Source organism: Bos taurus, chromosome 16 (assembly GCF_002263795.3).
Source record: "Bos taurus isolate L1 Dominette 01449 registration number 42190680 breed Hereford chromosome 16, ARS-UCD2.0, whole genome shotgun sequence".
NCBI classification, from domain to species: Eukaryota; Metazoa; Chordata; class Mammalia; order Artiodactyla; family Bovidae; genus Bos; species Bos taurus.
The window spans coordinates 50,814,505-50,840,138 of NC_037343.1; the positions used below are offsets into that span (position 1 = coordinate 50,814,505).

Below are 25,634 nucleotides of genomic sequence, written 5' to 3' on the forward strand. Positions count from 1 at the left end.
CCACAGTTTATTGTGATCCACACAGTCAAAGGCTTTGGCATAGTGAATAAAGCAGAAATATATGCTTTTCTGGAACTCTCTTGCTTTTTTGATGATCCAGCGGATGTTGGCAATTTGATCACTGGTTCCTCTGCCTTTTCTAAAACCAGCTTGAAGTTCACAGTTCATGTATTGCTGAAGCCTAGCTTGTTGGATTTTGAGCATTACTTTACTAGCATGTGAGATGAGTGCAATTGTGAGGTAGTTTGAGCATTCTTGGCATTGCCTTTCTTTGGGATTGGAATGAAAACTGACCTTTTCCAGTCCTGTGGCCACTGCTGAGTTTTCCAAATTTGCTGGTATATTGAGTGCAGCACTTTCACAGCATCATCTTTCAGGATTTGAAAGAGCTCAACTGGAATTCCATCACCTCCACTAGCTTTGTTCGTAGTGATGCTTTCTAAGGCCCACTTGACTTCACATTCCAGGATGTCTGGCTCTAGGTGAGTGATCACACCATCATGATTATCTTGGTCATGAAGATCTTTTTTGTACAGTTCTTCTGTGTATTCTTGCCACCTCTTCTTACTATCTTCTGCTTCTGTTACATCCATACTATTTCTGTCCTTTATCAAGCCCATCTTTGCATGAAATGTTCCCTTGGGATCTCTAATTTTCTTGAAGAGCTCTCTAGTCTTTCCCATTCTGTTGTTTTCCTCTATTTATTTGCATTGATCACTGAGGAAGGCTTTCTTATCTCTTCTTGCTATTCTTTGGAACTCTGCATTCAGATGCTTATATCTTTCCTTTTCTCCTTTGCTTTTTGCTTCTCTTCTTTTCACAGCTATTTGTAAGGCCTCCCCAGACAGCCATTTTGCTTTTTTGCATTTCTTTTCCATGGGGATGGTCTTGATCCCTGTCTCCTGTACAATGTCACGAACCTCCATCCATACTTCATCAGGCACTCTGTCTATCAGATCTAGTCCCTTAAATCTATTTCTCACTTCCACTGTATAATCAAAAGGGATTTGATTTAGGTCATACCTGAATGGTCTAGTGGTTTTCCCTACTTTCTTCAATTTAAGTCTGAATTTGGCAATAAGGAGTTCATGATCTGAGCCACAGTCAGCTCCCAGTCTTGTTTTTGCTGACTGTATAGAGCTTCTCCATCTTTGGCTGCAAAGAATATAATCAATCTGATTTTGGTGATGACCATCTCATGATGTCCATGTGTAGAGTCTTCTCTTGTGTTGTTGGAAGAGGGTGTTTGCTATGACCAGTGCATTCTCTTGGCAAAACTCTGCTGCTGCTGCTGCTGCTGCTGCTAAGTCGCTTCAGTCATGTCCAACTCTGTGCGAACCCAGAGACGGCAACCCACCAGGCTCCCCCGTCCCTGGGATTCTCCTGGCAAGAACACTGGAGTGGGTTGCCGTTTCCTTCTCCAATGTATGAAAGTGAAAAGTGAAAGTGAAGTCGCTCAGTGTGTCCGACTCTTCGCGACCCCATGGACTGCAGCCCACCAGGCTCCTTCATCCATGGGATTTTCCAGGCAAGAGTACTGGAGTGGGATGGGGAAAAAAATGGAAACAGTGACAGATTTCATTTTTCTTGGGCTCCAAAATCATTGTGGATGCTGATTGCAGCCATGAAATTAAAAGATGTTTGCTCCTTGGGAGAAAAGCTATGACAAACCTAGACAGCCTAGTAAAAAGCAGAGATATCACTTTGTCGACAAAGGTCCCTATCATCAAAGCACTGTTTTTTCCACTGGTCAGGTATGGATATGAGAGTTGGAATGTAAAGAAGACTGAGCACTGAAGAATTGATGCTTTCGAACTATGGTGCTGGATAAGACTTTAGAGAGTCTTTTGGATATTAAGGAGGTCAAACCAGTCAACCCTAAAGGAAATCAATCCTGAATGTTCATTGGAAGGACTGATGCTGAAGCTGAAGCTCCAATCCTTTGGCCACCTGATGCGAAGAATGGACTCATTGGAAAAGACCCTGATGCTGGGAAAGATTGAGGGCAAGAGGAGAAGGGATAACAGACAATGAGATGGTTGGATGGCATCGTCGACTCAATGGATGTGAGTTTGAGCAAACTCTGGGAGATGGTGAAGGACAGGGCAGCCTGGTCTGCTGCAGTCCTTGGGGTTGTAAAGAGTCAGACACGACTGTGTGACTGAACAACAGCTTCTTATCTAAAATCCAGTAATTTTATAAGAACACACTTTGTGTTGGTTGTTATCAACTGATTTTCTCAGGTACATGGTGCTTTTCAAATCTTTTTTTTTTTAATTTCAGGAACACTTCCTAGAATTTTAGTCTTAAAACTTAAAACATTTGCTTTATTCTTGTCCTTTGGTTTTCCTCCTGGGAGCCTCCTGAAGTAAATATAATGACTTGTCTTGGCTTTTTTCACTTTTGCCACTTTTTCTTGGATCCTTTCCATCATTTTAAAAATACAGTTTCTTTATTATTTGGGCTTGTTGTGGAATCCGGAGTCTCAAACACACCTCAGAGGACACTCAGGACAGGGGAGTATGGTTTATTACACCAGCGGGTCCAAGGGGAATCAGTTCCCAACAAGTACCCTGATGTTTCTGAGAGGCCCAGTTTTATTACCCCCACCACCACCACCACATGACTGGTTACGTGTTAGCAACCTCTTTGTTGTATATGACTGAGTTTTACAACAAGTATGTGCTAGGAGAACAAACAATTAAGGTTAAAGTGGAGAGAGACAATGAGTATACATCAAGGGGGAATGTCTACATGGTTAACCTAACAGGGGCAGCCTGACCTCAACTACAAACTCTGTTTGCCATCTGTAGGGAGGGAAGTCTCCAGGAGACCTGGTTTTCATTAGCAACAATTTTCCTCACTCTTGGGCAGGCTTCAGGCCCAGTTTACATCCTGTCTTTAAGATGGAGTCTCTCCTGCTTTCCTCACTCTGGCCCAAATATCCTTCGTTGTGGTATGTGGGATCTTCAATCTTCATTATGGCACGCACGATCTTTACTTGCGGCATGTGGGATCCAGCCCCCTTACCAGGGGTGGCACCCGGGCCGCCTGCTCTGGGAGCCTGAAGTCTTATCCACTGGATCACCAAGGAAGTCCCTCATCACTTTTTTAAATATTTCCACACTTATCTCTTCTTTCTCTTAAAGAATTATCTTCCGTGTTTCTTTATTCATGGCTCCCTTCTGAGTTTCTGTTTCTATATTTCTTTTATTTATAATCCTTTCCTGAGTCGTTTGTGGGTTTTTTTATTTTGGCCATACCACACAGTCTGTGGGATCTTAGCCCCTCAACCAGGGATCCAACTCTTCCTGCATTGGAAGCACAGAGTCCTAACCACCAGACTGCTGGGGAAGTCCCCTTTCCTAAATTTTAATCCCTCACTTCTGACTTCTTGAGATTCTGATCTGTTTTTTCATATGTTGTATTATTTTCTCAAGTCTGTTAAGCTCACTTTGAATGATCACATTGCAATTTTCAATTCTCTGTGGGCACATCTCTCTGGCGTGTTTTACTGTCTATATGAATTGTATTTATTCTGTTCCCTTTTTCTCTTTTAACAGCTTTATTTATGGTTTGATCTGGGTCCTTTCCCACTGCTCATTTTCGCAAATGGTAGCTTCTCAGCTGTGAGAGCCCAGCTCACACTTCCCTCCTTCATGGCTCTGGGGTGCCCTCTTCAGTATGTCGGGGTCAGCGACTTCCTTAGAGCCACCTCCTCTAAGCCCTCCCTTCTGTTTTCAGAAGATTCCAGAGCCAGCTTGCTGTACCCTCCACCCACAATAGTGGCTCTTACATTTTTATCATGTTTGCCTCCAGTTTCCCTTTGTTACAGAAATAGACGGTCTGCTTGCAGCAAGCGACGTGCGGACCTCCTCCCTCCCCAGAGCCTCCCACTGCCAGAATCCGCAGGGTCCTTCCGATTTCTGGGTGTCTGACTTTCACTTCCTAATGGCATATTTATTGTTTGTATGTATTCCTGGGGCTTCCCTGGTGGCTCAGACAGTAAAGAATCTGCCTGCATGCAGGAGACCTAAATTTATGTAAATGCAGGGTGACCAGCCAGGTCAGGCTGTCCAGGAAAGAGGGGTTCCCAGGATGTGGGACTTCAGCACTAACACCAGGGGAGCCGCAGGTGGCCAGGGTCGGGAGGGGGGGGTGTGACACCCCACATCGGTCACATGGGTGGTGTCAGACTCCACATAGCAATCTACATCTTGCTTCTGCTTTTCCCCCCAACTCGCTGGGAGTACCTGAACACGTGAACACATCTAAGGATTTGACTATGGACATGTTAAGTTGGAGGGCTGGTGAACCACCAAAAGTAGTGCTTAGCAGGAAGTTTCTAGCTCCAAATGCATATAAAGAAGAGGAGAGAGTGTGCAAAATCAATTATTTAACCTTCTGTTTCAAGAACTGGGAAGAGAGCACAGCAAATTAAACCCAAAGAAAGTAGAAGGAAAGAATGTAATAAAGATAACAGTGTAAATCAGCGAGTGAAATGAATCAAATATCCAAAAGAGAAAACAATAAAACTAAGAGTTTGTTCTAGAAATTAGTAAACTCATTACTCTTAGCAAGACCAATCAAGATTTTTTTTAAAGAGAGGGGGAAAAAAACACAAATTGCCAATCTCAGGTATGAAAGGGGACACGTCACACAGCCTACAAATATCAGAAAGGTTAAAAAAAATGTTATGAACAACATTACACCAGTTAATGTGACAGTTTGGATATAATGGACAATTTTCTAAAAAACAAAAACTTACCAAAACTGACAGGGAGAAAAAGAGAAAATCTGAATAGTCCAACAACTATGAGGGAAATCAAATGCAAAGTTTAAACCCTCTTATAGAAACTTCCAGTTACAATAACTAGTAGGGATGTCCCTTCATGATCACAACCTTGTCATGGCAACGGGGCTTGCGTAACCCAGTGAAGCTCTGAGCCACATCGTGCAGGGCCACCCACGACACGTCAAAGCGAAGAGTTCTGACAAAATGCGGTCCACCAGCGGTGGGAATGGCAACACTCCAGTATTCTTGCCCTGAAAACCCCATGAACTGTATGCAAAGGCAAAACGATATGACGCCAGAAGATGAGCCCCCACATTCAAAGGTGTTCAATATGCTACTGGGGAAGAGCAGAGAAACAGCTCCAGAAAGAATGAAGCAGCTGAGCCAAAGTGGAAATGACACTCTGCTGTGGATGTATCTAGTGGTGAAAGTAAAGTCGGATGCTGTAAAGAACGATATTGCATAGGAACCGGGAATGTTTGGTCCACGAATCAAGGTAAATTGGATGTGGTCAAGCAGGAGCTGGCAAGAATGAACATCAACATCTTAGGAATCAGTGAAATAAAATGGATAGGAATGGACACATTTAATTCTAAGACCACTATATCTACTACATGGGCAAGAATCCCTTAGAAGAAGTGGAGTAGCCCTCACAGTCAACAAGAGTCTGAAATACAGTACTTGGGTGCAGCCTCCAAAATGACAGAATGATCTCGGTTCGTTTCCAAAGCAAACCATTCAACATCACAGTAATCCAAGTCTATGCCTCAAACACTGATGCCAAAGAAGCTGAAGTTGACCAGTTCTGTGAAGCCCTACCAGACCTTCTAAAACTAACACACACCAAAAAGATGTCCTTTTCATCACAGGAGATTGGAAAAGTAGGAAATCAAGAGATACCTGGAGCAACAGGCAAGTTTGGCCTTAGAGTACAAAATGAAGCAGGAAAAAGGCTAACAGAACTTTGTCAAGCAAATACACTGGTAATAGGAAGCACTCTTTTCCAAAAACACAAGTGATGTCTCTACACATGGATATCACCAGATGGTCAATACCAAAATAAGATTGATTATATTCTTTTCAGCTGAAGATAGAGAAGCTCTATACAATCAGCAAGAACAAGGCCTGGAGTTGACTGTGGCTCAATTAGTTCAATTCAGTTCAGTCGTGTCTGTCTCTTTACGACCCTATGGACTGCAGGGCTCCAGGCTTCCCTGTCTATCACCAACTCCCGGAGCTTGCTCAAACTCTTGTCCATTGAGTCGGTGATGCCATCCAACCATCTCATCCTCTGTTGTCCCCTTCTCCTCCTGCCTTCAGTCTTTCCCGGCATCAGGATCTTTTCCAAAATGAGTCAGTTCTTTGCATCAGGTGGCCAAAGTATTGGAGCTTCAGCTTGAGCATCAGTCCTTCCAAAGAATATTCAGGACTAATTTCCTTTAGGACAGACTGGTTTGATCTCCTTGCAGTCCAAGGGACTCTCAAGACTCTTCATTACAGTTGAAAAGCATCAATTCTTCAGTGCTCAGCTTTCTTTATGGTCCAACTCTCACATCCATACATGACTACTGGAAAAAAACATAGCTTTGACTAGCGCAGATCATCAGCTCCTTATTGCAAAATTCAGACTTAAAAATTTAAGAAAGTAGGGAAAACCACTAGTCCATTCAGGTATGACCTAAATCAAATCCCTTATGTTTATAGAGTGGAAGTGACAAATAGATTCAAGGACTAGATCTGGTAGACACCATGCCTGAAGAACTATGGACAGAGGTTTGTAACACTGCACAGGAGGCAGTGACCAAAACCATCCAAAAGAAAAAGACATGCAAGAAGGCTAAGTGGTTGTCTGAGGAGGCTTTACAAATAGCTGAGAAAATAAGAGAAGCGAAAGGCAAAGTAGAAAGTGAAAGATATACCCAACTGAATGCAGAGTTCCAAAGCATAGCAAGGAGAGATAAGAAGGCCTTCTTAAATGAACAATGCAAAGAAATAGAGGAAAACAATAGAATGGGAAAGACTAGAGATCCCTTCAAGAAAATTGGAGATATCAAGGGCACATTTCTTGCAAGGATGGGCACAACAAAGGACAGAAACAATAAGGACCTAACAGAAGCAGAAGATATTAAGAAGGGGTGGCAAGAATACACAGAAGAATCATACAAAAAAGGCCCTAATGACCTGGATAACCATGATGATGTGGTCACCTAGAGCTGGACATCATGAAGTGTGAAGTCAAGTTGGCCTTAGGAAGCATTACTATAAACAAAGCTGGTGGAGGTGATGGAATTCCAGCTGAGCTATTTCAAATCCTAAATGATGATGCTGTTAAAGTGCTGCATTCAATATATCAGCAAATTTGGAAAATTCAGCAGTGGCCACCAGACTGGAAAAGGTCAGTTTTCATTCCAACCCCAAAGAAGAGCAATGCTGAAGAATGTTCAAACAACCAGATTGTTGCACTAATTTCTTATGCTCATAAGGTTATGCTCAAAATCCATCAAGCTAGGCTTCAGCAGTATGTAAACCAAGAACTTCTGGATGTGCAAGCTGAGTTTAGAAAAGGCAAAGGAACCAGAAATCAAATTGCCAGCATTCATTGGATCATAGAGAAAGCAAGGGAATTCCAGGAAAACATAAACTGGAAAATTCTTAAAGACATGGGAATACCAGACCACCTTACCTGTCTCCTGAGAAACCTGTATGTGGCTCAAGAAGAAACAGAACCAGATGCAAAACAACTGAATGGTTCAAAATCGGGAAAATTGAGTACGTCAAGGCTGTATATTGTCACTCTGCTTATTTAACCTGTATGCAGAGTACGTCATGCAAAATGCTGGGCTGGACAACTTGGAAGCTGGAATCAAGATTGCCAGGAGAAATATCAACAATCTCAGATGTCCAGATGATACCACTGTAACAACAGAAAGTGAAGAGGAACTAAAGAGCCTCTTGAAGAAAGTGAAAGAGAGTGAAAAATCTGTCTTGTAACTCAACATTCAAAAAACTAAGATCATGGCATCTGGTCCCATCACTCATGGCAAATAGAAGGGGGAAAAGTGGAAGCAGTGATACATTCTCTTGAATTCCCAAATCACTGAAGACAGTGACTGCAGCCATGAAATTAAAAGTTGCTTGGTTGCTCCTTGGAAGAAAAACTATGACCAACCTAGACAGCGTAGTAAAAAGCAGAGACATCATTTTGCCAATTAAGTTCCATATAGTCAAAGCTCTGACAGTTCCAGTAGTCATGTGCAGATGTGAGAGCTGGACCATAAAGAATGCTGAGCATCAAAGAACTGATGCTTTTCAACTGTCGTGCTGGAGAAGCCTCTTGAAAGTTCCTTGGACAGCAAAGAGATCAAACCAATCAATCCGAAAGGAAATCTACCCTGAATGTTAATTGGAAGGACTGATACTGAAGCTGAAGCTCCAATTCTTTGGCCACCCGACTCACTGGAAAAGACCCTGATGCTGGGAAAGATTGAAGGCAAAAGGAGAAGCGTGCAGGAGAGGATGGTTACATAGCATTACCAACTCAATGGACATGAATTTGAGCAAACTCCAGGAGATAGTGGAGGACAGAGGAGCTTGGCCTGCTGCAGTCCATGGGGTCGCAAAGTGTCAGACATGACTTAGCAACTGAACAACAACAAACAACTAAGGATGTAATGTTCAACATGCTAAATATAATTAGCCCTGCTTGTATGTTATACAGGAAAGGGAAGAGAGTAAATCCTAAGTATTCTCATCACAAAGGAAAAAATACTTATTTCTTTAATATTGTATCTATGTGAGATGATGGATTTTCACTAAACTTACTGTGAATATCATTTCACAGTATATATGTCAAATCATTTTGCTGCACACCTCAAGCTAATGCAGAGCTGTGTGTCAATTACATCTCAATAAATCCTGGGCTCTAAAGCACAGGCTCAAATAGTTATGGCACATGGACCTAGTTGCTCCACAGTATGTGGGATCTTCCTGGACCAGGGATCAAACCCATATTTCCTGCGTGGACAGGTGGATTCTTTGCCACTGAACACCTAGGGAAGCTCTGTCATTTTATTTTTAAATGTCATGCATATGTTTGTGCTCAGTCGTGTCCAGCTCCTTGCAACTCCATGGACTGTAGCCCTCCAGGCTCCTCTGTCCATGGGATTCTCCAGGCAAGAATCCTGGAGTAGATGGCCATTTCCTTCTCCAGGGGACCTTCCCAACCCAGGAATCAAACCCATGTCTCTTGTGTCTCCTGCATTGCCAGGCAGATTCTTTACCACTGAGTTACCTGGGAAGCCCTTTTAAATATCACTGAATATTTAAGGAAATAAATCAGACACTTCCATTGCAACTGTTTAAACTTGTGATGAAAATTTTAATTATCCAGTTAAAATGTGCACAGGGGCCTCTTCAGTGGACAGCATCTAGAGGCATTCAGGATGGTGCAGCATCTGACATACTGTTGTAGGCTGCCCTACAATACAACCTCTAACAAAACCAGGCTGTCCTGAACCCCTGGTAATAGAATTGTTTACACTTAGACCAAGAAGGTTGGGAAGGCAACAAAATCCACATGTGGTGTGTGCCCAGGCCAACTTAGAGGCGTTCATGCTATGAGACCTAAAGTTCTCATGAGGTTGTCTGAAACGAAGAAATACGTCAGCTGAGCCTATGGTGGTTCCATGTGTACTAAATGTGTCCGTGACAGGATCAATCACGCTTTCCTTATCGAGGAGCAGAAGATCGTTGTGAGAGTATTGAAAGCATAAGCAGAGAGTCAGAAAGCTAAATTAAAAAATGAAGCATTTTTGAGTAATAAAAAATGTGCACAGGGGTAAATGGTATTTTGGAAATTGACTAAAACTCATGAATGGGGTTGGAAACAAAGCCTGTGACACCTGCTGTCCTGGTCCTGGGCGTCCTGTGTTGGAGGCCCCCTTGCTCAGCCCCTGGCTGAGCCCCTCATGCTGTCACTTCCAGGTGCTTCAAGCTGGCATGCCGGGCCGTGGGTGTCTACCCACCCCTGGAGCTGTCCCACAACCAGATCAAGTTTGCAGCCACCTCCTTGTACGACACATCCGTGGCCACTCTGTACGTCATCAACTCCCACCTGAGCATGAACTCACTGACCCACTCAGTGCCCCGCATTGGCTCAGAGGACGCTTTTCCCGTGGGGCCCACGTCTTTTGAGTTCCTGCTGCCCCCAGATTCGCCCATCACCATCTCACCCCTGGTGGGCACCGTGTGGCCAGGAAAGGTAGGTGTGAGCCCCACAGGTGGGCTGTTGGGGGGGGGCAGGCCACCCCGGGGTGCCTGGTTCTGCCCACCCTGGACCACAGTGGTTCAACCAGACAACAGATGGTAGAGATCAACCTGGATCCTCATCAGAGCTGAGTGGGCCCTCCTGCCCTCTACCCAGCCCAGCCTGGCCCCAGAAGCGGGGCACCCAAAGGCATCTGACCCCACAGGCCCCTGGCTGGGGGCTCCATCAGTTCAGACCAAGTGAGGGTGTAGAGCCCTGGATGTCACAGCAGATGGTCACAGAGGCTGCGCAGCACCTGGTCACCAGGAGCACAAGGTTTCCCACCTCTGCTCCTCCTGATGAAACAGAAAGAGCCAGGCCTCAAGGCAGGGACTCCCCGGGGCCCTCACAGCATCTCTGAGCTTACTTCCATGCCTTCATATGTGGGGGTGACAGCCACTGTGAGGGAACTGAGTGAGGATGGGCAGGGACATGCAGGCCCTGCAGTCACAGAAACGCATCGTAGTAAAGTGAGCAAATTAGGCTTAAGAAATGGTTCTTTTCTCCAAGGGAGTTACTGCAGCTGTTAAGAGCTTCCCCCTCACTCCCTTGCTGTGCTGAGCATGGGGGAGGCTACGGTGAGGGAGCTCTTGTGGGGCCCAGTGTCATCCTGGGGGTGGGCTGCCATTCCCCTCGTGGGGACAGATGGGTGGTGCAGGGACCACCCCCAGGTCTCAGAGCCTGAACATGAACCTTCCCTTCTCACTCATGCCCTGTGGGCTGCTACCCACTGTGGGCAGTGTGCCAGGTCCATCACAGGGACCCTCCCCCGACATGGTGAGAGGGGCCTGGTGATCATGCCTGCAGCCACCCAGCTTCCAGGGACAGAGATCAGGCAGGACCTCCCAGGAGGGCTCTTCTAAGCTAAGACCCCAACATGTCCGAGAGCATGAACCTTTCCCCCCACAGAGGTGCCTGGTCCGAGTGGCCTTCCGGCCAGTGCTGCCCAGCGAGCTGATCCACCAGGAGGCCTTCCAGGCCCTGAGCAGAAAAGCTGAGGTCAAATCGGTGCGTGGTGGGGAGGGGGCCAGGGGGGCTTGGGGCTGCCCGCTTTGTACGAGGCCCTTGCACAAAGGCTTGGGAACAAACACCCCCCACCCCACCTTGAGATTGGGGGCGCCCAGGGTTGGGGGGCAGGAGCCCTAGGAACACTTTACGGAGCATTAGGTGTGTTTTAAGAGGTTAGCACTTTTTCTTGGCAAAGGCCCTCCCTCCTCCCTTGAGAGCATCACCAGGCAGGGAAGAGCCCCAGATCCTGGTCCATCAGGGTGGCCTGGGAGGGTAGGCCAGGTCCTCTGTACTGCTCAGCAGAGGCTTGTGCTTACAGTGAAGGGGAACAGACAAAACATCAAAGGGCCTGTGAACCTGAGGGAGTTCAGGCCTGAAGAAGCAGCTGCCCCAGGCTCCTGCCCAGAAGGGGCATCCGATACAGCTGGGCAGTCATGACCCAGAGCCCCGTGCACCTGCTGCTGCCCTGGAGATGCGGGGGCCCCCAGCCATTACTCCTCGGTGTCCAAGCACCCCTGCTATCACAGCACACCCAGAAGGAAGGGGCAGATGCCTTCAGCCTGCCAGAGGGCAGTGAGGCATGGGGGCAGGGAACAAGGGCAGGAACCCCCGTTTTGGCCAGCCCTCTGCCTCACCTTGTGCCTCCCCTTCCTGATGGGGAAGACAGACACTGGGGGTGGTGCATGAGCCCTCAGGGGTCTCCGCACCTGTCATCGGTCTCCCTTAAGGAGGTACTTGGGGTCTGGGTCCCGGGTTCCTGCCCTGGACAGTCTGCCAGCTCAGCAGGGTCCCAAGGGCAACACCACAGCCAGCCTCCCCCTGGCAGTCCCAAAAGGAGACGGTCACCCAGAGGAAGGACCAGCGGAGACCATCTTTCTCCATGCTGCGGCTGCAGAACCAAGACCGGCTGCTCCGGGCCTCAGCCTCCCAGCCCCCGGAGCTGCAGAAGGAGGACCTTGCATCCAGGTGGGCCCGAGAGAAGGCTGCCCCCACCTCCTGCCCCACGAGATGTCCCCCTATGCTCCAGGGCCTTATGACTGCAAGTCCAGAGCGCGGCTGGCTTTAGGCACAGCTGGAACCAGGAGCTGCCTTGAGGCCCCTCAGGTTCTGCTGTCCTGGGTATCTGCTCACCTCAGTTCCCCTGGGCCCAGGGTCCCTGTGAAAACTTTCAGTCCAGGGGCTGGGGGACGCTGAGCCCCTGACCCCCATGTTCCCAGCTCAGCAGCCCAGCCTCCCCAGTTGCCACATGAGCTCTGGGCAGCTCTGACAGGCTGGAGCCACTTGTCAGCCCTGGACCCTTGCTGTGGCCCCAGAAACTCGGTTGTCTGGTGGTGCTTGATGGGTACCCTGGGAGAGGAGAGGCCCCCACAGGGACCAGGGAAGGGATGCAAAAGCCAGACAAAGTCTGGCTGCAAAAGTCAGACAAAACCGTGACAACCACAGCCTGGGCCACAGCATGGCCCCCAGGCTGCCACCCCCACTGCCCCGTACCCTCCGGCCCAGGGCCCTGGGAAGCAGGTGTGGCCTTACAGATCCCTCCATGGAGGGCAGGGCACAGCCTCCTGGGTGCTGGGGGCAGTGTGGGACAGGGCATGAGTGCACCTTGCCGGTTCTGTTCCAGCTCTCAAGAGTACCAGTCGGCACAGGCCTCCCTGACCAGGTCTTTCCAGGGGAAGTTTGACAAGTTTGTGGTTCCCTGTGTTGTTGCTAGCGGCGACACCAAAGACAGGAAGGGGACAGAACCGCTGAGCTTCAGGTGCGGTGCTCTGGGCAGTGGGGTGGGGTGGTCACTCTCCCTGCCAACAGCCACCCAGATCCCGGTGGGGCCGGCTCAGGGTCTGGATGGGAGGGCAGGGCACATGGTTCCTGCCCTACCCTCAGCAAATCCCCGCCATTCCCAGTCCCCACAACACGCTGTACCTGGAGCTGTGGTGTCCAGCAGTGGCGCCGTCTATCGTGGTGACGTCCGACAAAGGCAAGACCATCATTAACTTCGGCGACATTGCTGCAGGTGTGTCCCGATCAGAGCCCAGCCCCCATGCACACCCCCACCCATCGGAGCCCAGCCCCCACGCACACCCCTTTTCACCTGGGCTCCCACACCCACCCCCAGGCCTGGGGCTGTGACCTGACCCCCCATTTCAGGACACCGGGGCATAAAGAAGGTCTCCATCCAGAACATCTCCCCTGAGGATCTCGACGTATCCTGCCCACGCCGTCCAGGCAGCTTGTAGCAGGGGCAGGGGGTGAGGGGATTGGGGGGAGAGAGAAGGGGATTGTGAAGGGCTGAGGCCCCATTCTCACCCCCTCCTTGACACTGGGCCCTCAGCTGGAGTACTCCGTGCTGAACCCCGATGGCCCCTTCGTCCTGCTGAACCCCACCATCAGGTTGCCCTCTGGCGAGACCCAGGTCCTAGATCTGTCCTTCTCCCCACGTGAGAGTGTCGTGGTGAGTCCCAGCCCACCCAAACTCCTTTGCAGCCCTATTCCCTGCTCTGCATGCCATCCAGCACTCTGGGCCTGGGAGCCACTGGTCCTCCTGGGTCCTGGCCTCTCGCTGGAAGAAGGAGGAGGTGGCGGCCAGGGAGCTCCCAGCCATCTCAGGTCCCCCATGCCCTGACCCAGCTGCTCCAAGACAGAGCTCGCACACCTGCGTCTGCCAGGGTCTTTTTCACGCTAAGGGACATGGTCTCTGCAGGCCCAAGAAATACTGGACATCATCACCAAGAAAGGCACGCTCTCCCTGGCCCTCATGGGCACGGGTGTGGCGTCCACGATCACGTGCTCCATTGAAGGTGATGTCCTCAACATGGGCTACGTGATCGCCAGAGAGTCTGTCTCCTTGGGCTTCAAGGTAAAGCATGTGGCGGGGCCTGGTGCCACCCATCGCCTGGGAGAGGTTCCCAGGAGGGGTCCACCCCGCCTCAGTCACAGAGCCAGCAGAGTCGCAGGCCGCTCCGATCCACCCTCTCCCCCACCACCCCCAGCAGCTGTCACTCCACTGGCCCCTCTAGCCAGTGGGGAGGGGGTGCTGAGGATGCCCCTCCCTCTGCCCCTCCGCTGCTGCCCAGGCCTTCTCACTGCTCCCATTTTTCTGCCCCAGGGCCTCTGCATGGGATGGGGGCCATCCCCCACAAGGGGCCATGTGGGTTCCTACCCCCACGCAGGCAGGCAGGCCTGGCTTTTTCCGCTCCCCCGCATCTGAGGTGGCCTTGGGCTGAAGGTGCCAGTGGGACCCCTGCTTCTTTACTTAGCTTAGTCCAGGTTCTGACAGCAGACCCCTGGGCCCGATTCCATGGGATATTTTACGAGGGATGCGGCGTTCTCCCGGGAAAAGGGGGAGGCAGGAGAGAACTGGGGTGGGATGCTGGTTCAGCTGAAGGCTAGCCTGAGCCTGGAGGGGCAGGAGGGGGCTGAGACCTGGCAGCAGTAGCCTGTTCCCCGGCTGGCCAGCCCAGTTGCCCCAGTGACCCGGCCCTGCTCCCCGCAGCTGCAGAACAACTCCCCGCTGCCCATCAAGTTCTCCATGCAGCTGGACAGCCTCTCCTCCAGGAGCAGAGACCAGCACCGCCTGCCACAGTTCCTGGCCTCGCCTGACCAGAGGACGGAAGTCGTGGGTGAGCTGGCCAGCTGTGGGGACCATGTGGGCCATGGAAGGCGGGGGCCAGGGGGTGCTAGGCGCTGCAGGGGGATCCGGACCAGCCTGGCCACCTTGCCCCCAGGCACGCAGAACTACAGTGGCCAGAGCGTGTTCAGCGTGGTCCCGGTCGAGGGCGTCATGGAGCCCGGCAAGGCTCAGGACTTCACTGTGACCTTCAGCCCAGACCACGAGAGCCTATACTTCTCTGACCGGCTGCAGGTCGTGCTCTTTGAAAAGGCAGGACTCCGACCCAGCCTGGACCCCTCCTCCCCACCCGCATGTCCATTTGTCCAAGCCCTTTGGCTGCCTGAGCGGCCCCACATTGGAGCTTGGTGCCTGGGGGGGCTCCACATCAGGCTGGGGGTCATCAGGTGGAGAGACCAATGTCTGGGGTCCCACAGGCCCACATCACAGCCCCGCCCCCTCCCAGAGCCCCACATGCAGGGTTGCAAACCGCTGTGCTCCTGCCCCCAGAAAGTGTCCCACCACATCCTCCTGAAGGGCGCGGCCCGCGAGCACATGATGTTCGTGGAGGGCGGAGACCCCCTGGACGTGCCCGTGGAGTCCCTGACCGTGATCCCTGCCTTTGACCTGGAGCACAGAGAGGGTGAGCCCTCTGAGGGCAGAGAGCCCCGAGGTGGGCAAGGTGGCAGAAGAGGACACATGACCTTTGGAGTCTGCAGGGAGGGCAGGCATTCCTGGCCCATCCACCACAGGTGGGGGCAGGGCTAGTGGGCCAGCCCTGCTCAGAGGATCCCTGCCTGACCCTGGGCACCCCCGCACTCCCTCCGTGGTACCCCCACCCCCAAGACCCCCACCAGGCCCTCCTTCTCCAGAAGCTGAGGAGCTAAAGCCCATCCTGGTGACCCTGGACTACGCCCAGCTGGACCCAGACACACAGGCCCCACCTGCCACCCGAGAACTGCAGGTGGGCTGCATCCGGACTACCCAGCTGTCCGCAAAGAAGGTGACCACAGCACTGCCCTGGCCTCCCTAGTACCTCTGCAGCCACCACTGCCCGGGCAGCTCGGGCCTCTGTTGGCCTTGCCTCTCTGTAGTTGAGGGGTGGGCAGCCTGCTGGTCAGGGCCTGGGGCAGGGTTGCTTGTTCCCGGGAGCTGTGTCACCTGCCCGCTGACGGCACCAATGCCTGCAGACTGTTGAGTTCAGCATGGACAACATCGCAGCCCTGCAGCACAAGGGCTTCACCATTGAGCCCTCCAGAGGCTCTGTGGAGCGCGGCCAGACCAAGGCCATCAGCATCTCCTGGACACCACCCATCGACTTTGATGTGGGTGCCTGGGAGCCCGCCACCCCAGGAGAGGGCTGGGGGGCCTCGGTGGGTGAGGTGGGCAGTGCCCTCAAGAGAAAACACGTGCCTGCTGCGCCCCCTGACTGAGGATCCCCCTCTGTTCCCACCTCTCCCCTTCCAGCCGGACCACCCACTCTTGGCATCGGCCCTGCTGCAGCTCAGGGGGGATGTGAAGGAGACCTACAAGGTCCTCTTTGTAGCCCAGGTGGTGACCGGTCCCTGAGGCCACAGGAGTTTCTCCACAGAGCCCCCTGATCTTCCTGCCACCCTCGAAGCCCTCCCCTGGCCTGTCTACCAGGCCGAACCACCCAGGGGCCTGGGACCTGGGCAGTTTCAAAAGGGCAGCCTCCTGCATGGCCCCAAGGGGCACTCCTGCTGTCCTGGCTTCAGCTCCCGTCCCAGCTCCACATCAGAACCAGCCAAGAGGCCAGTCCCAACCACAGCCTGCTCCCAGCCTGAGCCCTAAGGGTCCCCAGCCCCACCAACACCCACTCAGCCTTTTGAGGTCCTGGTGGGGAACAGCTGCCCCCACAGACCTGTCAATAAACCCTGTGTGAATCTGTGCCTCCATGCCTGCAGTGTGGGCTGCAGTGAGCAGGTGGGCCCACGGGGAGGAGCCCTCGGGGCCTGCCCCCGCCCACACACACGTCAGCCCAAAAAAACAATGAACTCAGCCTGGACAACTAGAGGGGCTTCCTGAGCCCTGGGGAAATGGCTGGAGGGGGTTTGGGGTGGAATTGAGGCCAACCCACAGCTGGAGAGGCCGGCGAGCAGGGGGAGCTGCAGATTCCAAAGTCCAGGCAGCCCCTTAGCCCCCTGCTTTCCCAAGTCCCTGGCCCCAAGCAAGGAGTGAGCCCTCACTGCATCCTCCCTCATGGCCCAGTCAGGGTCCAGGGGGAGGCCCACCTGTCAGTTTGGTTTCCCACTATTCTGAAGTGAGCCCAGGCTCAGCCTTCTGGGTCCTGACCAGCTCTTCAAGGGAGAAGCCCCCTCTCCCAGTGCATGAGACCTTGCTGGGAGCTCAGAACGGTACCTGCACCAGTGCCTGCCTTCTAGAGAGTGGCAGGGTAGACACTGTCCCCACAGAGCTCACCCAGCCAGGCCCCCTGTGTACAGCACAGCATGCCCAGCCTGTGCCAGCCTGTGCCAGCCCTAGGAGACCAAATGTAGCCCTCCCTGGCAGAAGTGGAGGGCCAGCTACGTCCAGGGCTTCTCCTGGGCACAGGCCTCAGGACACCAGCCTGGAGTCCTCACCTTACTTCTTCAGTGCCCTTGGCATCTGGAAGTCTGCCCTCTCCCTAACCCTGAGCCCACAACAGTGGCCGCAGAGCAGCCTTTTGTGGGACTTCTGTCCAGTGGGCAGACCCTCACCAGGCTGCTGCTCACCAGGTGGGAGAAAAACCCAGGTCCTGCAGTCAGGTCAGGCCCCAAAGGAGTCCTCCCTGCAGGGCACTGCCCCACCTCCTCCTTGGGTAGGCCCCTCTCTTCTAAATGCTGGCCTGGCTCTTGGGGTTTAGAACCAGCGGGCCTTGGCGCTTACTGGCCCAGATCCTGCCTGCACTCCTGCATCCTGGCTGCACTTCTGCCCATCCTTCTCCTTCCCACTCCTGAGCCAGGAGCCTGGCTGGAGCAGGGTGAGCTGGGGGCCACCGTAGAGCCCGGAGGCGTGGGACAGCTTCAGGACAGAGCCTGGGCAGAGATCATGCAACGGGCCTGGCAAGTGCAGGCAGGATAGAGTCAAGCTGAGGAGGTGAAAATGAAAGTCACTCAGTAGTGTCCGACTCTTTGCAACCCCATGGACTATTCAGTCCACGGAATTCTCCAGGCCACAATACTGGAGTGGGTAGCCTTTCCCTTCTCCAGGGGATCTTCCCAACCCAGGGATCGAAGCCAGGTCTCCCACATTGCGGGCAGATTCTTTACCAGCTGAGCCACAAAGGAAGCCCAAGAATACTGGAGTGGGTCGCCTATCCCTTCGCCAAAGGCTCTTCCCTACCCAGGGATCAAACCAGGGTCTCCTGCATTGGAGGCGAATCCTTTACTAACTGAGCTATCAGGGAAGCCCAAGCAGAGGAGGCCCTGCCCTCAAAGAGCTGCAGTCAGTTCCCCTCCAGGGGGTAGACGTTTGAGGAACGTGTCCTGATTGCAATGAAGAAAGACAGGCAGAGCAGCTTCCTCTCCCTCCCTCCCCAGACAAGGCCCCTTGCCATGCGGACCAATTCCCTTAGCCTGACCGCCCGACGGATAAGCAGAGGGCAGAGGGCAGCGAGCGTGCACAATTAATGTCGCTGAACTATGCTCTTGGAACGCCTCAGCGTCTTGACTGCTGCAACCCTTATCTTGAGCACCCGGGTGTGTGAGAGGCGTGGCCGCCACCCTCCGAGGCCACACCCAAGCACAACTGTCCATGGGACGCCTCCGTCCACCCTGAGCCCGACTGCAAGACGCCGAAGGGCAAGACTGCCCGCCACCCCGTGACCCTATGCTAAGGAAACATCTATGGGACGGACCATGGGGCGGGAATTGCGTGGGCAGGGCCCTGAAGTGGCCAAGGGCCTGCCCGTCGGGGGCGGGGACTCTAGAGGGCGCCCCTGATCTTGGGGGGAGGGTGGGGGCGGGGACCTGGGCGTGGCTACAAGGCCAATCCTCCAATGGACGTAGTCTCGGGTGGGAGGGGTTTACGCTGGGAGCGGCCCAGGGGCGTGGCCCTCATATAGCCGCCTGGCCTCAGGGCTCGCTACCTCTGTCGGCGCTGAGCATGTTCTCCCGGGCGCCGGCTGACCGCGGGCTCCTGCTGTTGCCGCCACTCTTACCGCTGCCGCAGGTGGGTCGCGGGGTGCTCGGCTCCGGCACCGCAGGGCGGGTCTGCGCTCGGCGCGCCCTGGCCCGGGCTCACCCGTGTCCCCGCAGGTGGCGCTGGGTTTCGTGGAAGGCAGCTGCGATCCCTCGGACCAGTAAGTCGGGGACGGGGGAGCTGGGAGGCGGCGAGAAGGGTTGGGCGGAGGGAGGGAGCGGGGTTAGGGGGACCCGGGGTCCTCCCTCGGAGAGGCTTGGGCGGGACGGTGGGCCTGGCCTTTCCCCACCGGCTCCAGGTGCCGCCGTCCCACAGGTGCCCGCCCCAGGCCCGCTGGAGCAGCCTGTGGCACGTGGGGTAAGTGGAGGGCGCCGCGCGCAGCTGGGTGCGACGATCCTCCCCTGGGCCAGTCCCACCAGACCCCCACCCACTTGCCTCCACGGCTGAGGAGTCACCAGCCCTGTCCTGGGCCCCTGGCAGGAAGGTTCTGAGGCCCCCAGCAGCCAGGCAGACGGATCCCAGGTTCCTCCCCCAGTACCCAAGCAACATCGGGCATGGGTCCTGCCTGAGTTCCTCATGGCTGGGGACACCCCTGGGCCCTTGACTGACTGCCCTTGGTAGCCCATTTCCCATTCCCTCACTCTTCGTCCCTGTGGGAGGCCCCTTGAACATGGTCATTGGTCTGAGCACGGGACTCTGTAGCTGGCCTAGGGCAGTGTGTCCTGGAAAGGAACCCAAGGCCACTTGCGGCCAGAGCAGGCCCAGCAGCAGGAGGCCAGGGCAGGCCAGATCCTCAGGCCCAACTCTGGCCAGGAATGAGGTGTCTGGCCTGGAGAGGCAGTCCTGGTTCTCTTTTATCCTGTGCATTGCCTTGTCTTGAGCAGCTGGGCTGTGACTGCCCCCAGGGAACAGGTGCCCAGAGACCAGGGGGCAGTCCAGCGGTAGGGGTCTTGCTCCTCCCTGCCCAGGCTTATCCTGCTCACTGCCCTCCTGCTGCTGCTCTGTGGAGTCTCAGCCAGCTGTGTCCGGTTCTGCCACCTCCGGAAGCGGGCACACTCACAGCCACACCTGCCGCCAGCCCCTGAGCCTTGCGACCTGACAGCCATTCCCATGGATAGTGACAGCCCAGCGCACAGCACTGTGACCTGTGAGTGCTGGCACACCTCTCCTGGTGGCCCACCCGCCTGCAGGGGTGGCAGGGGACCGGTGAGGGCCAGGCCCACCCCCACAAACCCATCCTGGATCCCTGCAGCCTACAGCTCCGTGCAGTGCTGGCTGGGCATGCAGCTACCCCTGCCCTTCGGGGAGCTGGACCTCGACTCCACGACCCTTCCGGCCTACAGCCTGTACGCCCCTGAGCCGCCGCCTTCCTATGAGGAGGCCATCAAGATGACGAAGACCAGACAGGAAGAGCCACCCCTCTCCCTGTAACCCAGCCTCCCCTGGGGCCTCGTGCCTCGAGACCCCTCCAGGGCTCCAGGAGCCAGGCCCCAATGCCCAGGACCCCTAGCTGTGGCCCTGGTGCCCCATAGTGGGGGCAGGAAAGCTCTCCCAAGCCTCCCAGTGCCACAGGCCACTCTGCTCACAGGGGACTGTGCAAGGGCACCCAGCCTGTCCGCACCGTCCTTTCCCCAGGAAGGCCAGCCATCCATCACATTGCTGCAGCCCTGCACTCGTTGCTGTGTAACTCTGGACAGCCAAGCTGACTGGCCCTGTGTTGGACACACACACACACACACACACACACACATGCTGCTACATCCAGCCCTGGCCCCTAGCCCAGCCCCAGCAGGCCCTCAGCCCAGAGGAGGCCCCAAAGGCCTAAGCCTCAGGGCTCAGGGCTTGCTGTAATGTCCGCAGCTTCTCAGAGAGAAAATAAAGTTTGTATCTAGGTGATCTCTGCACGGAGGAAAGGGCCCCGGGATGGGCCCTTGAGTAGCGCATTCCAGGGCCAAGGGCAGGGTGTGCGGTCCTTGACCTAGGCCCAGCCTGGCCTTCCGACTGGTGTCCAGAGCCCAGGGCTGGGCTGTGGGCCGTGTCAGTTGTCCCACAGATGTGACAGGCCAAGTGTCATGGTCGACTCAGGAGAACCCTCTACCTTCTCCAGACCCACAGCTTTGCAGCCCCTTCTTTCCAGCCTGGGGACAGTGACACACACATGAATCTGGCTGGAGCATTATTGGCTGCGGAACGGGGGTGGAGTGGACAGTAGCGGGTAGTAGGCTTCTGCCAGCAGACCTCCCTTGGCCCCAGCGGCTCCTCCTACTGAACCAGCTTGAAGGACTCCCCAGTCATCATGCCTTGAACTCTGAGAGCAGAGGGACAGGTCAGCAGACCGACCGGGCTCCCGGGGCCCATCCTCTGCTCACCCTCGTAGTTGAGGGTCCCGTCCCCATTCTCGTCGGCTTCCTTCATCATTTGCTCATTGAGGGGCTCGCCTACGTTCATGAGCACGTACCTGCAGGGGCCCCCCTTGCACTGAGCAGCAGCCAGCAGGGCACCCACCTCCCTGGCCTCGTGCTCCACCCCCCGCCTGGCCTGGGCCCTACTTGAGCGTGTCCCAGTCAATGTAGCCCCTGGCCTCCTTGTCAAAGATGCACAAGGCTGCCCTCAGCTCGCCCTCTTGGTTCTGGGCCTTCTCCCAGTACAACCCCATCAGGGCCAGGAGGTTGCTGCAGTTGAAGAACCCTTTCTCTGTGGGGAGCAAGCGGCCAGTGAGGGTGGCACACCCTTTGTCATGCACAGGGGACCCCTGCCTGCCCCGGCTGTCCCTGTCAGCCTCACTAACTCTGTCCACATCCTTGGCCGTGGAGGCCAACTCGCTCTTGGTGGAGTTGATGCCCAGGAGACTCACGAGCCACTCCAGCTCATCCGTCTTCACTTGCCCTTTGCCCTCCTCACTGAACATCTCAGAGACCCCCCTTGTCATCCTTTATCTGCCCTGTGACAGGCGCTCCGTCTGTGGGGATGCGGGCCCAGGCTCACCAGGGGCTCCTCCACCCTCAGTCCAGGGGAGGCTGAAGGGCCTGGGACACAAGGCCCATGGCGCTCAGCCCCAGCCCAGAGCAGCCTTCAGACAAGGCACAAGGGGCGGGTCTTGAAGGGAGAGCAGGACACCAGGGCCAGGGCTGGGGGTGAAGGAGCCGGGGCTGGGGCAGACCAGCCATGTGAGAGCAGTTGGGGCAGCAGTGGGTACCCAGTTAGCCCGGGGGAGAACACCATGGACCAATGTGGGAGAAGCCTTCCCGGGGGGGCAGAGTGAAAGCCCCAGCCTGCTCTGGCATCCCAGAGGATAGCCCAGCACCTGGCCACCCCGTCTTCCACCACCATGGCAGCTTTCAGAAAGGGCTGCTCTGACCCGGCCCCCCAGAGCAAGGGTGGCCCCAGTGGCTGGCAGGGCCTGGCCTTGGGGAATCCGTGCTCTTGTCCAGATTCACTGAACTTCTTCCTCAGGTTCCCAGAGATCCTCACACCTTCGGGCACAGCCCCAGCTGATCCCCATGCCTAGAGGCCTGCCCACCCTTTCCCGCAGGTCCTGCCCCCAGTTCCCTCTGGACCACCCAGCTGGCCCACTGGGGCTCCGCCAGGCACCCATAGCAGCCTTGCCATGTCTGTGCCAGCTGAGAGGACCCTGCATGGTGGCACACAAACTGTTCTGGGTAGAGTTCAAGGGGTGGAGGGGACAGCTGAGTTTTAGCGGGGCCCAGCAGCCCAAGGCCCCAGGGGTGCCAGATTCCAAGAGCCTTTTATGTCCAAGAGATCCTCTCAGCCCTGTTTTGGGACGGGTGGCCCTTCCCCATGTGGCCCTTCATGGCCTGAGCAGCCCCTCACCCCAGAGCTCCCTCTGCGACCCTGGGTCCTAGCCAAGGCCCTCCTGGCTGCAGCAAGGATGGACACTGTGGGCCAGGGCAGGTGAGGGGGCTGCTCCCCTTTCCCCATGCAGCCCCCTTCCCCGCAGGCTTCTTGGTGAGGGTTCTTGCTGATGGCCTCCCTGGCCAGGTGACTCCCTTGCATTCCCAAGGACCCAGGGCCCAGCGTGGTACCAGCACTTTGCAGTCCCCCTCTAAAGACAAGATCAATAAACAGATACATCTGGGACCCTCTCTGGCCACCCTGTGCAGAGGAGGCTGGGGATCCAGAGTCCAAGGAGAAGACAGCTGGCCATGAGCCAGGGGCAAGAGAGGGCAGGGCAGACAGAACCAGGGGGCCAGACTGGCCACAGAGAGGTCAAGCCAGGTTTCCCCTGGGCAGTCAGGGGCTATTCTCAGGGAAACCTGACCTCCCTCTCGCTTGGAACAGCAAAGCTGGCTCCCGGGGGAGCTCCGGGGCCAGGTTGTTTAGTAACAAGATGCCACAGCAGCGCACAGCCCTGCACATGTGTGCTTGACCCTTAGACACATACATACTACGAACTGGGGCAGTGGCTCCGCGCTCCTGGACCTTGGGGCCCAGGTCCTCAGGCTCCCATCTAGGTAGGCAGTGACCTACTGGCCTGGCCATGGCACTCGGAGGTGTGTGGTTCCAAACTGGGGCTGAAGGGTCTCCTCCCATCTCCCCTCCAGTTCCTGCCCCAGGAACAGTCACGGGCCCCCAATTCCCTTCACCACTTGCATGGCCCCCAGAGTCTCACAGGCAGACACACACCTGCCCCGGCCCTGTGACCACCTGACAAATCTGAGCAGGTGGGGTGTGCCCTGTCCCCCGCCGGCCTGGCTAGTCTGCCAGAGTATGGAAACCACAGGGATGCTGCCCTCTGAGGCCCAGGATAGCTGCTGAAGCCGCAAGATTTGTGCTGATGGGGACAAAATGGCTCCAGCAGGCTCCAGGCCAGCGGCCCTGGGCCGAGATGGAGAAGAAGCCGTCTCTGGCCCCCCTACCTTCGTCCTGGCTGCTCCCGGTTATGGCTTCCAGCTGTGTGATGGTGAGAAGGACTTTCCCACCGCTCCCTTCAAAAATTACCAAGCCATTTCAAGGAAACTGGTCCCATCTATATTTCTGGACCAGAGTGGGGATACAATACAATGATGGTGTGGGTGAGGGGACAAGGGCCTGTAGAGAAAGAGGCTGGAGGGTCAGTTTTAGCACCCGATAGCCAGGCTGCGAGGCTAGGTGTTTTCCCAAACACTCATCTAGGTGTGGCTGTGAAGGTGTGTTTTTCCATATATGTATTGATTACTGTGGTGAAATTCGCCTAAAATATTACTCAAAAAAGAGAACTAACATATATTGATCATCTATTATGAACCATAATCTTTCTGTTTGTTCTTTTTTGTATTGTTTGTGGTACAAAGCCTATAACATAAAATTATCCATCTTAACTGTTTTGGGGGCTTCCCTTGTAGCTCAGTCAGTAAAGAATCCGCCTGCAATGTGAGAGACCTTGGTTCGATCCCTGGGTAGGGAAGATCCCCTGGAGAAGGAAATGACAACCCACTCCAGTATTCTTGCCTGGAAAATCCTATGAACAGAGAAGCCTGGCGGGTCACAGTCCATGGGGTCGCAAAGAGTCGGACACAACTGAGCGACTGAAGCACCACATCGTGGTTGTATCACTTAACTGCAAGTGTGCAGATCAGTAGCGTGAACTACACTGGCCTTGTTAGGCAGCAGATCTCCAGGACCTTTTCGTCTTCCCAAACCCAAATTCTGTCTCCACTAAACTCTCGCTCCCCATCCCACTCCCCGCATGACACCCACTCTCCTCCTTTCTGTGTGTGGATATGACCCCTCTGGAGACCTCTTATAAGTGACATGAGACAGGATCTGTCCTTTTGTGTCTGGCTTGCTTCACCCAGCATCATGTCCTCTAGGTTCATCCATCTTTTAGCAGGTGTCAATATTTCCTTCTTAAGGTTGAATAATATTTCACTGGATTGATTGACTTCGTTTTGTTTATCCAACAATCCATGGACATTTAGGTTGCTTCCATCTCTTCGCTACTGTGAATACTTCTGCAGTGAACATGGGAGTCATGAGGGGTTTATTCCAAGGTGATTAATGTTTAAATCTATAGATTTTAAGTAAAGCAGATGACCCTGATAATGTGGATGGGTCTCACCCAACAAGTGGAAGGCCTTAAGGGGAAAATCTGAGGTCTCAGGGAAGAAGGGACCCTCTGCATACCACCTCTGGCCTGGAGCTCCTCCTTGGGTCTCCAGGTACTGGACAAGCCACAAGCACATGAACCAATTCCTTAAAATAAGTTGGTCTCCCTCCCTCCCTCCCACTCTCTCCCATTGGTCTGTTTCTTTGCAGAACCCTTACCAATTCAGTGACCAGGAGCGAGGACCCAGGAGGGCCAGAGCTGTGTGTTCCCTGCACCCAGGTGTCTGTGCACAGGTGCTGGGGTGGCTTCCCCACTTCAGGGCACACGGTGTGTTCTCTAGACAGGTCTGGATGGGGCTGTGGGCTTCCAAAGAGAAGAGCTACATTTGCACACTGAAAACGCAGACCAGGGGAGGGGAAAGGCTGCATGTGCAGCAGGGAGACCTCAGGCCCTCCCTCAGTGCCCCGTCCTCTCGCATAGTGCAGACCAGTCACCTGCTCCCAGACAAGAGACCCACAGGCGCTGCCACCCCATCCCTCCGGGGTGGCTGCTGGTATAGACTCGGCTCACCAGAAACTGTGGTCCCACACGGGACTCTGAAGGGTGCTCACTCCAGAGCCTATGGCTGGCCCAAGGCTTCTCGCAGGACAGCTGGACCTGACCTCTAACATAGAGCCTGTACCCTAGACCCCACCTCGGGACCAGCTTCTGGAGGACCAGGCTGCAACCAGATGAG

General features: G+C 54.5%; 3 protein-coding genes and 1 pseudogene across 10 annotated transcripts in view; 3 read left to right on the forward strand and 1 right to left on the reverse strand.

The window, feature by feature from the left end:
- The window catches only part of CFAP74 (cilia and flagella associated protein 74), an 89,730-nt gene extending 73,102 nt beyond the window's left edge, over positions 1 to 16,628 (forward strand). For 3 of the 8 annotated variants that reach the window (XM_024976790.2, XM_024976791.2, XM_059875764.1), the window contains 13 exons: positions 9,779 to 10,055; positions 11,010 to 11,108; positions 11,935 to 12,074; positions 12,730 to 12,864; positions 13,010 to 13,119; positions 13,254 to 13,309; positions 13,438 to 13,557; positions 13,807 to 13,962; positions 14,599 to 14,725; positions 14,831 to 15,355; positions 15,585 to 15,715; positions 15,903 to 16,037; positions 16,180 to 16,628. In XM_024976790.2, the coding sequence (XP_024832558.1) occupies positions 9,779 to 10,055; positions 11,010 to 11,108; positions 11,935 to 12,074; positions 12,730 to 12,864; positions 13,010 to 13,119; positions 13,254 to 13,309; positions 13,438 to 13,557; positions 13,807 to 13,962; positions 14,599 to 14,725; positions 14,831 to 15,355; positions 15,585 to 15,715; positions 15,903 to 16,037; positions 16,180 to 16,281 (2,113 nt within the window). In that variant the 3' untranslated portion in view covers positions 16,282 to 16,628. Of the gene's footprint in view, positions 1 to 9,778; positions 10,056 to 11,009; positions 11,109 to 11,934; positions 12,075 to 12,729; positions 12,865 to 13,009; positions 13,120 to 13,253; positions 13,310 to 13,437; positions 13,558 to 13,806; positions 13,963 to 14,598; positions 14,726 to 14,830; positions 15,465 to 15,558; positions 15,716 to 15,902; positions 16,038 to 16,179 lie in introns of those variants that run through there. The other 5 variants (XM_024976793.2, XM_024976795.2, XM_024976792.2 and 2 more) reach the window with 5 other exon arrangements.
- Positions 2,073 to 9,636, forward strand: LOC132342513 (large ribosomal subunit protein eL34-like; annotated as a pseudogene).
- Positions 16,629 to 18,803: 2,175 nt separating the features above from the next.
- Positions 18,804 to 20,748, forward strand: TMEM52 (transmembrane protein 52). The gene is made up of 4 exons (XM_059875765.1): positions 18,804 to 18,882; positions 18,969 to 19,012; positions 19,821 to 19,999; positions 20,105 to 20,748. Exons 1-4 carry the CDS (start codon positions 18,817 to 18,819, stop codon positions 20,281 to 20,283), a joined length of 468 nt encoding a protein of 155 aa, XP_059731748.1. The 5' UTR covers positions 18,804 to 18,816; the 3' UTR covers positions 20,284 to 20,748.
- A 364-nt stretch (positions 20,749 to 21,112) lies between these two features.
- On the reverse strand, positions 21,113 to 23,352 carry CALML6 (calmodulin like 6). The gene is given in 4 exon segments (XM_059875626.1): positions 21,113 to 21,310; positions 21,402 to 21,546; positions 21,637 to 21,900; positions 23,259 to 23,352. Coding segments are annotated over 4 exon segments (699 nt in total). The 3' UTR covers positions 21,113 to 21,114.
- Positions 23,353 to 25,634: the final 2,282 nt, after the last annotated feature.